Raw genomic sequence first — 14010 nt, 5'->3', positions numbered from 1 at the left:
CGAGATATATTAAACACAATGGACAAGTGTATTGGGTGAGAAGATATGAATTACTGAAGCTGGTCCAGCAACATGTTTAGTGACTAAGCAACAGTCAAATGGTATTTAGTCCACTTGTTAACATGCTGAATCAACATAGTCAACAAAACAAACACTTCTCCCTTGAGGCCTTTGTGGCAAATACATACATTTGCCTCCTCACCCCTATTTTGAAAACAGGACTAACTCTTAAAGTATTGTTTAACATTCCTTGAATGCCCAGATGCTGACATCACATTAATACGATTTATTCAGGTAGGAAAGCTGTTAGATCAGCTTTGTAAAACCAATTCACATTATATTTTAGAAAAAGAGAACATATTATGGAAATGTGGTCTTTATTAATTGACTTTTATTTACTTTACTACATAATGCCATTTGCATTGCTAGCACAGATTAGATTTCGATAATAGATAATAAACACCTCTATGGCTTCATATACAGCAGATGCTTGCAAGTTATTCAAGTAATGTACTACGTGTTATTATTTGAAATATTTGGTGTGACTTATCGTGAATATCTGACACGTACAGACAAGCTTAATAAAACTTACAAATACAAAAAAGATAATCAATGATGATTATGAAGGGAGAACTTGAGGAAAGTGAAATTTATTCAAGAGTGAATGAGGGAGTTTTCATAACCACCTCAGCATGACAGTAGCTTACAGATTGGAAATAAGAAACACTCTGCTGATGAGTCTTCTTTCGATATGCTCTCACAATTATGACAGAGAACAAAAGATAGAGAGTGATGGCAAAAGTGACAATGGCAATCCACCACAATCCTTCTTCTGGAGCTGCAGATATTGGATGTAACATCTGTCTCTCTGTATCATACACACAGTCAAGGTTGCTGTCCAACATGTAGGTGACGTTACAGTCCTCAGTCATGTCAGGGTGGACACCAGACACTTTGAAGACCTCATATGGAGGAATCAATACCTGATGATTCATTTCCAGCGCAGAGTAATAGCTTATGTCGGCACCGAAACACGTGTTCATCTCAAAACACATGGAGCTCCTTTCAAGGCTCCTTTTATCAGAAGCTAACGTAAAGGACCCAAACCGGACTTGCTTGTTAGAAACGTCCACATGTAAAGGTCTTTGTGTCCGGTAGTTGGCTTTGAGACATGTCACTTGACTGTGTTTCAAAACCTGAATGGCTTCACTCAGAGAAGAGTAAAGCTTTGAATGAATAGAAATGGTCTGATTTTTGCTCCTTTGATGGCCACTTACTTGCCCAGTGTTTAATTTATTGTTGGAATGCTTATCCAGAGACTTTGTATACATGTATATGGCCACAGTATGCCGTTTCTCAATGTAGGCATGGGCTGGCTTCCGAGCCTTTTCTTCTGCATCGCTCCAAGCCTGACTGAAGTCTGTATCCAATGCCATTGTCTTTATAACCATAGCATCAGTCAATACAATGGGTTTTGTATTGCAGCCGTATCCCCTGGAGTCGTTGGCTTGTGTTGAATCCTCAACAAAAGGAAAAGTTGAGGCTCAGCATTTATCCACTAGATGGCAACATAGCATTCTCTTTGAGAAATTTCATCAAATTACCTTTTCGGAAATGTACTGGCAGTGGGGTAGAAGATAGATGACGACAGACACCAGCAGGCAGGTTAGGAGAAGAAAGGTAGTAATGACCCATGCTAGATTCCCCTGCCAAGTACATCTGGAATGGAAAAAAATAACTGAGGACTGAATACAGCATAAAGGCCTTTCAAAAAATACAGCATTTTTTCAGTGTACTTTTGTAACACTTGTTCAAAGAGAGGAAAAACTGCTCTGACGTTTTCAAAGAAGAATATCACGCGCACACACACACGCACACGTGCACACACACACACAAAGGCCAACCACTGTACAACCTTGCATTGATAAAAATGTCCCCAAAGCAAAAGTTAAGCGCTGTCATGCACACACACTAAACAATGAAGATATTTTCTAATGAAACACATTTTTTGTTTTCAACTGAAACTGCACCTACATTTTGATAGATAACCATAATAGTATTTGTGAAAATTACATTCTGTATTTGCTTCATTTAAATTCTTGAATCATAAGTTGATCGATCTGCATTATGTGTCACAAATCAGATGGAGAGATTGTTTGCCTAGTAACTCATACACAATTCACTGCAGGCCTTACCCCATGAAGAGAAGCACGTAGGTGGTCTCACCCACCTTAGTTCTGAGACAAAACTTGCTTTTCGGTGCGGTACTCTTAGTTTTGTCTTTGTTTTAACTCAACACCCTGCTCAAATGAAATGCCAAACTGGATCTGCTAGTATTGCCACACCCTGCGCTGCAATGATGAAGTCAGCGTCTAGGTCGGAATTTATTCACAAAGGCCGGTTGGAATGGATCATAATAATACAATAGAATACAACTTTATTTACACAGGGCATTCCACAAAAACTGCAGTTATAACAAAGTACTTTACATAACATAAAATATTGACACAACTACAAAGACAGTGAAAACAGTAAGGCGTGAAAGCTTACTTTAATGTGTGTTAGGTTTAACTTCGTAAAATCAACAGTTTGGTGAAAAGGAGAGGAAGACGAGTAATCAGATTTTTTTTTGAAGCTGTCACGATTAAATGATTGCACATATTTTAAAATTCTAAGATTACTAATACAGCATGCACTGCACAACGTAAAACAATTCGACCATATTTGAGTATTTTAGTAAGGTGTGGGACTTTGTTTGAGTTGACAAAGAGTAACTGATGAGCCCACACCAAAGCCCGCATACAAAGGTTCGCTGAACCGAGCTTTAAATTTATGGATGAGCTCCATCCTTTCTGAGACAGAGTAAAATGCCACCGTGTTGCCACCATAGTCCAGGTACACGCCAATTCGTGACGCTCGTGGTGCATTGGCGAGGTCAAAGTCTGCTTTATTGTGCCACGCGGAATATCCCGTGTCAGAGCAGAGCAGACTCCAAGACTTGTTGTTGTAGCCCAGCAGGCTGTGTGAGTTCTTCCCCTTGCGACTGATGCTTTTGTAGGCCACCCCAAGGGAAAACTCGCCACTCCACTCAGCTTCCCAGTAAAATCTGAAGCCACTAAGTGGCTCCTTGCACAGCACTTGGGAAAAGCCATCGAAGCGTTCCGGATGATCAGAATGAAACTGGACTGTCTTCTTCCTGGTGACCTTCTGGTTTCCATCTGACAGGACCAGCTCTTTATAGGCTGTATTGGCATCGAAGGACATCTTACAGGCATCTAAGAGCAAACGCATTACTTCACTTAACTGCAATCAACGATCACAATTAACCCATATTAATCCACGATAGTAATTATAGGTAGGGCCAGAGAGAGTAACATGATGACGATTCTCAGGGCAGCATTGGGCCAAGAGTAGAAGGTAAGGTTTAACAATGAACTACTCACATCTCAAGAAGTCTGATCTCGTTTTTGGCTCTTGAAAATCCACTCTGTTAGGAACTGTTCAGCAAGAAAATATGAAACATTTACTGTGATAAGTTGAGATCAAATGAGCCGACTTTCCTAAACAAAATAATTGCCACAATGCTTTGTGCAATTCATTTTAAACAACTGTAAAGTCCCTCTTTCAAATTATCCTTTGTTTTTGGGTAACATTCAATTTGATGGCTAAGCAACACATTGAAACCATTTTGTATAGGTCAAATGTTCAGTCCGTCCAGTATCCAGTTCCCCCAGGAACCTGAATGCAGCACCAACAGAGGACCGCATTTTTGTTGGGCCACTGTGATAGTGGTTCTATTGATCAAACAACAAAAAAGTTGATCAATGAAGTTAATAAGCATAGTGAAGACACATTTTATGGAACAGATTTCTTGGGAGAAAGTGAAGCAAGGAAATATCATACCACATGAATATTTCACAATTTGTTTTGTCTTCACATATGTACTTGCTCAATCATATCACTATAACTTGATGTTTTGGTTGACACTTACCTTTGATCCGTTTGTCTCCATTTCTTGGCAAAAGGATGTACACAGGCGTTTCGCTTACTGTTAAAAGGAGGCAAGTTACATTTGTCTGCTGTACATTGAGCAGCAAACACAATGTTTTTGTTTTTTGGGGGACAAACCTGTCTTGGAGATTTTACTGAGTTCCTTTTTACAGATATCATCAAGATGTTCCTTCATTTCTAAGGCTGTTTTGCTCATCTCGCTGAAAGAGAACTGAGGGTTGATGAGCACTTTGGGTACCATGGCTTCTGGAGCAATGCAAAGAGTTGGGAAGTTCTATTCAACAAAATGAGACAAGAGTTACATAAATAGTAAAAAGTAAAAAAAATAATAAATAAATAAAATATTAAAGCACTTAAATTGAAACATTTAACAGTGCTATTTTGGGTAATTGAAAAGAACTCAACTGACCAAATTCTGAAATTATTCCGAAATAAATGACAATTGGTGACCTGCTGTCACGACTCGTCTGATTGTTTTATTATGTTTCTGTTGTTATGGTTTCTGTCTGCGTCTCTGTGTGCTCGCCCATCCCCTCCTGTGTCTGCCCATGATCAGTGTGATCACCTGCCTCTCGTTACCTGTCGTGCATTTAAGACCTGTCTGCCCCTCACTCCCTGTCGGATTGTTCTCATCTCATGTCTTCTTGTCTCTCGTCCCACGTCCTTGTCTGTCAGTGTCGTTTCTGTTAGCCACTCTGTCGGTCAGTCACGTTGTTTTTTTAGGTCGTTTATGTAAGTTTGTCCGTCTGTCTGTTCCCCTTCATCCTCCATTCCAACTCCCCTTTTCCTTCAATTAACCCTGGTCCAAAATGCATTTGTTTTCCCTGCTCCATTCCAACCGTGACACCTGGAGGAAGTGAATGTTGTCTTCGGTTTCAAGAATCTGCCTCAGCTCTGCATCTCTTCTCTGCAGCTCCAGTATCTCCTGTTCCAGACGTTCCACATAGCCATCAGCTTGGGACATAGCCGCCTGCATGTTGGCTGTTATCATCTGATGGATTTCAGCCTTCCAGCGTTCCACTGCCTGTAGCATCTCATGGAACGTCTTATCACTCTCGACTTGGGCCCGCTGGGCACAGCTCTAACAGACAGGTAAGGTCATTTTGTCTGGATGTTTAAGGTACATAAAAATATAATTTTGGCATGACTTGCAATCTATCAGAGTGTTAAGCTTGACTGGTCTTACTTTGAGAACATCAACATTATGCTTGAGCTCTTGAAGCTCTTTCATCCTCTCCTGAATTATGTGCTGGACCTCAGACTGTGTCACCACCAGGACTTTCTGGCAGAAACAAAGGATAAGAAGGACTTTATAAATCTCATCTCCTCTTACTTTGGAGCTACTGTAGGCTGTTAAGTATGACATTTTACTTAACAGGACTTCAAGATCACACTGTTTATTAAAGTATGACATTTTACTTTAATAAACAGGGTGATCTGGAAGTCTTGTGTATGGTTCATGAAACATATTTGAAGCTTCATTTTCGATGTCTCCAATTTTTGTTTAAATTTGACCGACAAAGTGAGTAAGGTAACCAATCAGTACTGTTTCGTGTAACGATCTTCATGCCCCAACCAATGACCAGACCGTCCTAATCTCCAGCAGCTTCTGTGGAAGTGTCTTTTAGTTAAGAATGCCTACTATACCTGTTTGTCGATGCGCTCCTCCTCCGCAGAGGTGATATTGTGGCCGCGGTGCTCTCGAACAGTGCACAAGACACATATACACATCTGGTCAGAGCGACAGAACAGCTCTAGGCCCTTCTCATGCTGTGGGCAGATCTTCCTGTCCAGGTGGCCTGTTTCATCCACCAGCTTGTGTCGCTTGAAGGTGGACGACTCGTAATGTGGCTTCACGTGCGTTTCACAGTAATAAGCCAAGCACATGAGGCATGACTTGACAGCCTTGTTCCGCCGACCCACGCAGAAATCACAGAAGGACTCCCGGTGCATATAGGGGAAAGGCGTGAGCTCTGGAAGTTGCCGGCGAGGCTCGTGGTAGACATCCGGTAAATCGCGTTTCAGCACAGGTCTTGGTGTGAAGGTCGCTCTGCATTGGGGGCAGCTGTAAACCCCCATGTGGTCAAACTGATCCCAGTAGATCTTGATGCACTCCAAGCAGTAAGTGTCTCCACATGGGATGGTGACCGGGTCTCTGAGTGCATCCACACAGAGAGGACAGATGGCATCTGGAGGTAAAGGGAAATTCGACTCAGCCATAATGCTTTTAGAACAAATGCGTGTAGACTCTTTTAAGCATCTGTAGATCTCTCTGAATAAATCAAGAAGCATCTGAAGCAGAAGTGACCAAACACGGTGACATTCTGCTTTTTTATGCTGACATTTTGAAAGGGGAGGTTTTGTGTACACTACAAGCAGACAGCCTGTCTTCTCACCCACAACGACGTCTCTTCGTCGTCTGTGTTGAAGTAGCAGTCAGCGACCTTTACAAATTTTAGTTTATCCATTGACATATGGGTCAGCAAGAAACTGTAATGTACTTTTTGTGGACCCAAAGCACGCTTTTATAAATTCAGAATGTATGAAACATTAAAAATAATTCAAGGCAGTGATGGCTGAAAAAAGCACTTAAGATCCATATACTCCTTCTTGCTGTATAGATATGTTCTTTTATTTTGTGTGCGGGATATACCCATTTATAGGACATAGTGTTTTTCTCCCTATGATGAAGGCCAGAGGAAATGAACAACAATAAAACAGCTGCAGTAAGCTGTCACTAGAAGCCAAATTGAATGGAACCCAAATTAATATTATTACTAACCCTCGCAAGTCCCTGCTATTTACAGTTTTACTGTGTCAAAATGATTGACTGCGAAAAAGATTTTTAAATCAGCAAACCAATAGAGACCCAAGATGTTTTCACTGTGCTGTAAATGAACAGACTCGAAATCGCTGAGTTTCAGGTGCACTGTCACGACTTGCTCATTGTGTTTTTATACAGAATTTCTCAGCAAAAGGTTTCCGTGCTTCTAGGTGTTTCCCAGTGTCCATGTGACTGAGCAGGCTGAGTTTCATGATGGTACATGTTTTCAAAACAATTCTTGTGTACCATGAAGAGAAAACATGCTGTCAGGATGTGGGCACCCACGCAAATACATGCTATAATGTGGACAAATAATGCAAGGTGACAATATGCAGGATTTATGTAGATGAAGTGTGCATTGTGGGCATTTGACAGCAATTTAGGGAATGATCACTCGCCCTTGTGAAGGAATCTTTCAGTTGGCTCATACAAGTGTGAATAATCAGATGCTTACATTTTGTGAGATCTTGCTGCAGCATACTTGGCACAGAACCAAAATAAGTGAGGTTGTTGCTGAATCTATTTGTGGAGGCGTTGCCAAAGTAGAGTATCTAGGTGGAACGTCTTGGATGAGTCACGGGGAACATGTGGCAAATTAGCTGTGTGATAAGATGGAGGTCTGTCATATGGAGTGGATCCCTCTGTTTGTGGAAAAAGGCAAGAGGCGGGCTGTGTAAGCATATGTTTGGGAGAGGAAAGAGCAGAGATAACGCTCATAATGATGCTCAAAGGAGGGCAGCCCAGCTCTGATCCTCCCATAGGATGCCAAACAAGGCTGACTGGACAGATGGAGGGAAGGGAAGAGAAGCCATTCGGATTATGAGAGGATGAGCAAGTCAAACAGAAGAAAATACATCGTCTTTTGACCAATCCTTAAAACCATTCATCACGCTTGGATAAAACAAGCATTCAACTTCAGCCAAGGATATAAATGTGTGAGAAGAAAAAATGAAAAACTATACCTCTGAATAGGTAAATAATAATAATAATATAATGGGCAATACTTTTCTTTTTTTTTTTATTAGTTTTTGTTATTTTCCATGTTAGTGAATATTGCTCAGGCATACCATCATGAAAGAGTTTGATGGGATTTATGGGTCAGCTATGTTGTCAGTGCGCTTTGTCCTTTCGAGGATGACTCTCATCATGTGCAAACAAGCCTACTACTGTCATTGTGGCCCAAATAGAAGCTGTCACATATGCATGATGAACAAAATAAAAGTATGGTTGTACCGCAAAAAATGCACAGAACACTGTAGCATAGCGGGTAATACTAATACAGTAGATTAGAATAATTAATAGGATATACTAACAGCATGTTTTATGAGACAAAAAGAGACAGAAGCTAAGTGGTGGTGATGTCACTGATGGTGCTGGGTGGTACTCTCTCCCTCCTCCCCTTCTCTCCTCCTCCTATCCAAGCATCTGCATCGATGTCGTCACCGCTAAAGAGCCTGGGAGTGGCAGAGTGGAGGAAAGGAAGTGGAGGAAAAAAGAAGGGAGGAGGAGGACAAGAAGGTTGAGCAGCCGTGAGCGATTTCCGGGATTTCCTTAAAATATCCACGGGCAAGCAATCCTGCAGCCTACAGCAGCAGGTACACTTTGTTTTCTTTGCAGTGGATGCCCTGAGGGACAATGCAACAGCGAATACTGCCAGGAGGACATTGTTTATATGCCAAAGGATTGCACTTTCTTTGCTCCAGCAACATAAATAATATATCTGTCAAATGATTTTGAGAAATATATCTTAGTGTTATTTATCTACGTACTACTACTTTTCGAACTGTTTCATTTTACAGTGAGTATGTTTGAATATTCTAATAAGCTAATTACTCCTGTTATCTACAAGGTGATGTTGATCATGACATCATGTAAGTAAGGCAATTCAAAATTGCATCCAACTTTAGAAAGGTTTAGATAAGCATAACTGAAAAATATATGATGGCTGAATCTATGTCTGTGTCTTGAATTGAGGGGAAAAAGAAAGCAAACCACCTTCATTTGTTATCCTGCACAGAGTGGGCCAAAGAGGGGCCATTTGTAAATGGGGATGATTGAATTAAACTGGCCTGCGATCAGCTTGAGTAACAGAACTGTGATGGATGTGCAACTGCGGCTGCATGCTTCTAAAATATTCGGAGCCAAACAAAATAATCACTTCAACTGATTAACATGCCAATCAAGTTTTGGAAATGTTTTCCTTCAACAAAAATTGAGGTGTATTCTATTCCAACCCCCAAAATAATAATGCTATGCGTATCCACAGCATGGCTGAGGGCTCTGTGTCGACAGCAGAGGTGGAGATGTCCTTCCACAAATTTGCCATTCATGGTGACACCAAGGCGACGGGGAAGGAGATGAACGGCAAGAACTTTGCCAAAATCTGCAAGGACTGTCTCATCATTGACGGCAAGAATGTCACCACTACAGATGTTGACATCGTCTTCACCAAAGTCAAGTAATGTTTTCAATGCAGCATCGTTAGCAGACATTTGTAACAGGGCAAATCTAACTTAGTAAAGGATACCTGACATAACAAACCATTAATAGATTTAGTTTAACACGCAATATTCATTTAGTCCGCATTGTTACATTGAAAGCAAATGAAGTATCACTCCACAAATCCAATGTGATCCCGCGGGATGCTGCCGGCGATGGGAAAATGAAGCTTCAAAATGCTTCATAAACCAATTGTGTTTATTGCGCCCTCTAGATAGCACTCTCTGTTCGCCTTTGAGCCAAAAGCACACTGACTTGCCATTTCCTAAACATCTTTCTTTAAACCAATAGTGCCATCTAGAGAAATAAAAACACTGTTTTATGAAGCATTTAAAAAAAAAAAAAGCAAATGCCCTGACCTACACCATCACATATGATTTAAACCTAAAGCAAGTTCTCCTCCCACAAAGAAGATATCTCGCTTGCCAGCAGGCTGTGACTTGCCATCCCTTGATCTAAATATATGTGTTTATTAAATTGTGATTCTTGTGTCGAATGCCAACAGGATAGGATAATGGTAATTGCAAATCACAGAAATCATTTGAACACATGCAGGTGCCACACAAAGATTACATTGACTACTTAAAGAACCTGTCGCAATCTCACATTCCTGCATTACATAAAGAATCTGATGGTATATCCGTCCTCTGGCACTGGAAAGATTTTTCTCAGAGGAGCCTACAACGGTATTACATGTTTCCTCAGGTCCAAGTCAGCTCGTGTAATCACATTTGAGCAGTTCATCATGGCCTTGACTGAGCTGGGCCCGAAGCGCTTCAAAGGCAAGAGTAAAGAGGAAGCTCTCCAGCTCCTCTATGGGCTCATTGTTGGCAAGGAGCCTGCCAATGCTGGAATCACTGTGAGTACATTGTCATTAGTTCCACTGCACTCATGCCTCCTTCTGCTGATGAAGAGCTTGGTGCTCCACATGAGGCACAACAGAGAGGATGAGACAACACATGCTTACCAATTTCAGTCAATTGAAACGTGTTACAATCGCAGTGATGTGACTGAGAAATTACCTTGTGTGTGGTTATTATTTTATTGTTTGATTAGAGACCAGCAAAGGCAGCGGCTGTGGACAGACTGACCGACACGTCCAAGTACACAGGAACACACAAGGAGAGATTCGATGATTCAGGAAAAGGAAAGGGAAAGCTTGGACGCGAGGACATCCCAGACAGTAGTGGCTATGTTGCATCTTACAAGGGAAGCGGCACTTATGATGACAAAGTGAAGGAATCCTAATCCTGAAGACACACATACGATTTTGGTCTTTCTATATTTTCAGGTAATATGCACGTATTGGCAAGCATATAAATTGAATTTGTGCTTAACTTTGTGCCTTATTATGCAAATCTCAAACGTGAAATGAACTTCCAAATATTCATTCATTGTATTTTTGGAATGGAGAATCATTTATCTAGTGTCAGGAAATGATAATAACACCAGCCTTGTCAATTGATCACTATTTATCCCATTTACATCATTGATAAAAAGGGATAACAGGAAATAATTCATATTATAATAAAATTCCAAATATCAAATTGGCTGTAGTAAACACTTTGCCAAAGATGAGAGATTTTTGCTGATATGCCAAAGAAAAACTGCTTGAATACTGCGTGTCATACTAATCTGCAGCTAACAATGTAAGGCCTGAAACTGGTGTCTTTTGATGACATTTAGAAGCAAGAGTAAAAAAGAAGTGCAAAATGTTCATTTAGATTGCTCCTCCTTGGATGCCGAAAATGAGTGCTCGTGTGTCTTTGCCTTTGCATCTCGATATAACCTAAAGTAACCTGATAAACAGCACCTGATAAAAATCCTTTCCTTTTACATCCGTGGCATATGATTAAAATTAAAGTTTAACTAGCATAGTACATTATATTTATATTCAAGGAAAAGTGGGGGAAATGTAATTTACTATATTCTAGTCATGTGCTATCAACAATTAAGTACCCAGTGTAGTAGAGTAAAAAGATATTGAATGAGTCGATTTACCTTTATATTGCCACACTTAAGCCATTAAGTTGAGCTCTCAATACTGTCTTTGCAAAAGGATTGCATATTACTAATATAGACTTTATGGATGTGCAGCATGTAGGATTTAGACCTAATAAAGGAAAATTGCTTGTGGAACGAAGTAGCACCATTGCAGTGTCACTGCTAGACTGATTGTAATTAAGTAAAAAAATTCAATAAAGTAATTACTTTTACAACATTAAAACTGGCACTGTTCCATTTGTTACTATGCTGATTCATCCATTTTCCATTTACACCCTTCACCTCGGAACTTTGGAGTGCATCAAGTCTTTCTTTAAAAGTACAGCGCTGGACACAAAGCTTTTTTTTAATAGAAGTTATTTTCATGTAAAAGGACAATGTGAAGACGTGAAGTACAATAATGTTCACGAATTCTCACCTGCTTCACAGTCAGAAGTGAGTCATGAGATGTGGGTGCTGTTTTTTTTCCCCCCACATTCCCAAAATATACTTGTTTGGTAAGTTGAGGACTCCAAAATGTCTACAGCTGTGAATGTGAAGTGATCTGTAGTCCAAGGGTGAAAACCAACTGTTACCAAAGCTCAACTAAGAAAGACTCGGGTTCAGAACTGTTGAGGACAAGCACGAGAGAAAAAGGAGCAATGGATCGTTACATTCGCAATGTTCCCAAGGGCCTAAATCACAGGTGTCAAACTCAAGGCCCGGGGGCCAGATACAGCCCGTCGCGAAGACAAATTGTGCATCAAATTCGTGTGTCATTACTAGTATTGCAAATTGTCTTCATTTTTAATATGTTTTTTTTTTTAATATTTGACCAGATTTTACTCGTCCGATTTGAAAACGAGTTATTTGTCAGTCTGTTTTGTAGCTTTTACTGTATATAATATAAGGTGCTCATGGATTTATTTGAGTTGACAGTCATAATGGCCCTCTGAAAGAAGCTATGACTGCAATGCGTCCCGCGAAAAAAATGAGTTTGACACCCCTGGCCTAATTTTTTTTTTTTGAGGTTATACAGCGATGCAATCAGATAACCTGGCACCTTTGACTCAAATCACTACTGTACACATGTAGATACAGGATGGTCATACACCTTGATGCAGTGAGGAGCCTCTGGGGATGCTGCCTGTTGACGCGGCCCTCCTCAACTGAAGTGAACACAGAGATTAAAGGGGACCTCCCGGTACAATTTGATCAGATAACGTCAGTAAAGAGATTGTTATTCCAGAGTACTGATTCCCTCCATCCATCTGGACCTTTAAAAGTCAAGCATTGAATGGAAAGAATCTTTTGAGAAACAACTCGGCAGAAATTTTGTCTGTATTTCCTTTTTTTAGTGGATTATTGGTGGTGTTTTCAGGGTAACAAAGTCAGAGGTTCGACAGGAGATTAGGTGTGGCATTTCAAAAAGGTATAAGTATTATTCTTGTTATTTTCTACTCACATATTTTTGAGGGAATTGCAGTAATAAAATGTACACCAATTGATTCAAACATGTTAAACTAATATACCGTGTATTATTTGAATATTTTGACGATTTTTTAGTCATGTGCAACACAGTTTTTTCAGTGAATGGTTGCAATAATGCCAAATAAAAATAAATGCCATGAAAAATAGATAAACATTTCTACAATATCTATTCTAATGTGTTTTTATTCCTACTGTCAATGGACTTTCCCTTCAGGTGTGAGATGCAAAGGTTCTCGTTTTGTCATAATCCTGCTGTGGCACAGTTGAAAAGCCCAAATATCCATCAGCATATTCAAAACGGCTGCAGGTAAAAATTAGCTTTTTTTTTTCTTTAAGTAAAAAAATTATTGAAACCACAATTTGATGTGGTTACACGGCCCAAATTTTTTATCAAATTGCCTGCATTTTTTTGCGGACAAAGATACAATATGATATGAACCTTAGCATGTTTGGGTGCATATGTCTAATATATTTGTTCTTGTGTTGTTATTTTAAATATTGTTGATTTAAAATTTGATGTACTTTCATGTTTGCATAGGCACTGGAGGATGAACTTACGTACAATGAGTAGGAGTTCGAGTGTGCCTTCAACAGCTGCTGCTGTGCCAGCCTCGAACTCCGAGAGGTCGAAGATGATCTCCTGCTAAGGGTGCTGAACCTGACTATGACCCTGTCTCAGATGGGGGACAGTATTCTCAAAATTGTTGGTATGTATAAACATAGCCAAAGGAACTCAAAGCTCCCAAAACTAAAATATTTAAAACAAAATGAAAAAACAAAACAAAAAAAATCTAAAGCTATTGCATGTCAAGGATGGAAAGGTTTTACCGCTGTTGACTCCAGCATCCACAACCCAGGTTATTTTGATATTTGCAGAGGTGGGAGTGGGCAGGAGTAGAGAAGTCCACACAAATGACGGTGATGATTGATCACAGTTCAAGTGACACTTATCTTTTTTTACATTGAGCGTTTTAGACTGCCACCACAGATGTTGAGTCTCTGGTATGGAGTGCCAACAACTGCGACAGCTGATCCTGACTCCAAATGCAGCAGCTGCAACTTCGTGCCAGCCCAAACTGCACGTCCATGTTTAGAAAGCAAAAGAAGCACACAAAGCTAAAAAAAAATACAAACAAGAAAAGGTCAATAGCAAGCTGGAGCTACCGCAACATGCGCCGATTATGTAAAAGAATATTTGTTAA

General features: G+C 40.1%; 3 protein-coding genes across 6 annotated transcripts; 1 reads left to right on the top strand and 2 right to left on the bottom strand.

Annotated features, from left to right (window-relative positions):
- Positions 1-634: 634 nt before the first annotated feature.
- Positions 635-2366, bottom strand: LOC148399250 (ecto-ADP-ribosyltransferase 5-like). The gene is made up of 3 exons (XM_088372729.1): positions 2196-2366; positions 1605-1719; positions 635-1520 (listed from the first exon to the last, which is right to left on the bottom strand). Exons 1-3 carry the CDS (start codon positions 2198-2200, stop codon positions 651-653), a joined length of 990 nt encoding a protein of 329 aa, XP_088228855.1. The 5' UTR covers positions 2201-2366; the 3' UTR covers positions 635-650.
- Positions 2367-2420: 54 nt separating this feature from the next.
- On the bottom strand, positions 2421-6331 carry ftr84 (finTRIM family, member 84). Its single transcript, XM_088372727.1, has 7 exons — positions 5659-6331; positions 5198-5293; positions 4859-5092; positions 4129-4285; positions 3992-4048; positions 3444-3497; positions 2421-3275 (listed from the first exon to the last, which is right to left on the bottom strand). The coding sequence occupies exons 1-7, from the start codon at positions 6301-6303 to the stop codon at positions 2734-2736; spliced, it is 1785 nt and encodes a 594-aa protein (XP_088228853.1). The 5' UTR covers positions 6304-6331; the 3' UTR covers positions 2421-2733.
- On the top strand, positions 4584-11561 carry tppp2 (tubulin polymerization-promoting protein family member 2). Of its 4 annotated transcripts, none has more exons than XM_088372730.1 (5): positions 4584-4743; positions 4925-5103; positions 9102-9293; positions 10040-10193; positions 10391-11561. In XM_088372730.1, exons 2-5 carry the CDS (start codon positions 5048-5050, stop codon positions 10580-10582), a joined length of 594 nt encoding a protein of 197 aa, XP_088228856.1. In that variant the 5' UTR covers positions 4584-4743; positions 4925-5047; the 3' UTR covers positions 10583-11561. The 4 variants fall into 4 exon arrangements, with proteins under 4 accessions (XP_088228856.1, XP_088228858.1, XP_088228857.1 ...); XM_088372732.1 differs by adding an exon at positions 8258-8430 and having other exon boundaries at positions 4595-5103; XM_088372731.1 differs by having other exon boundaries at positions 4613-4712.
- Positions 11562-14010: the final 2449 nt, after the last annotated feature.

Source organism: Syngnathus floridae, chromosome 4, assembly GCF_059516105.1.
Source record: "Syngnathus floridae isolate MCC-2025c chromosome 4, RoL_Sflo_1.0, whole genome shotgun sequence".
NCBI lineage: Eukaryota > Metazoa > Chordata > Actinopteri > Syngnathiformes > Syngnathidae > Syngnathus > Syngnathus floridae.
This window is presented reverse-complemented; position numbering and strand designations above follow the sequence as displayed.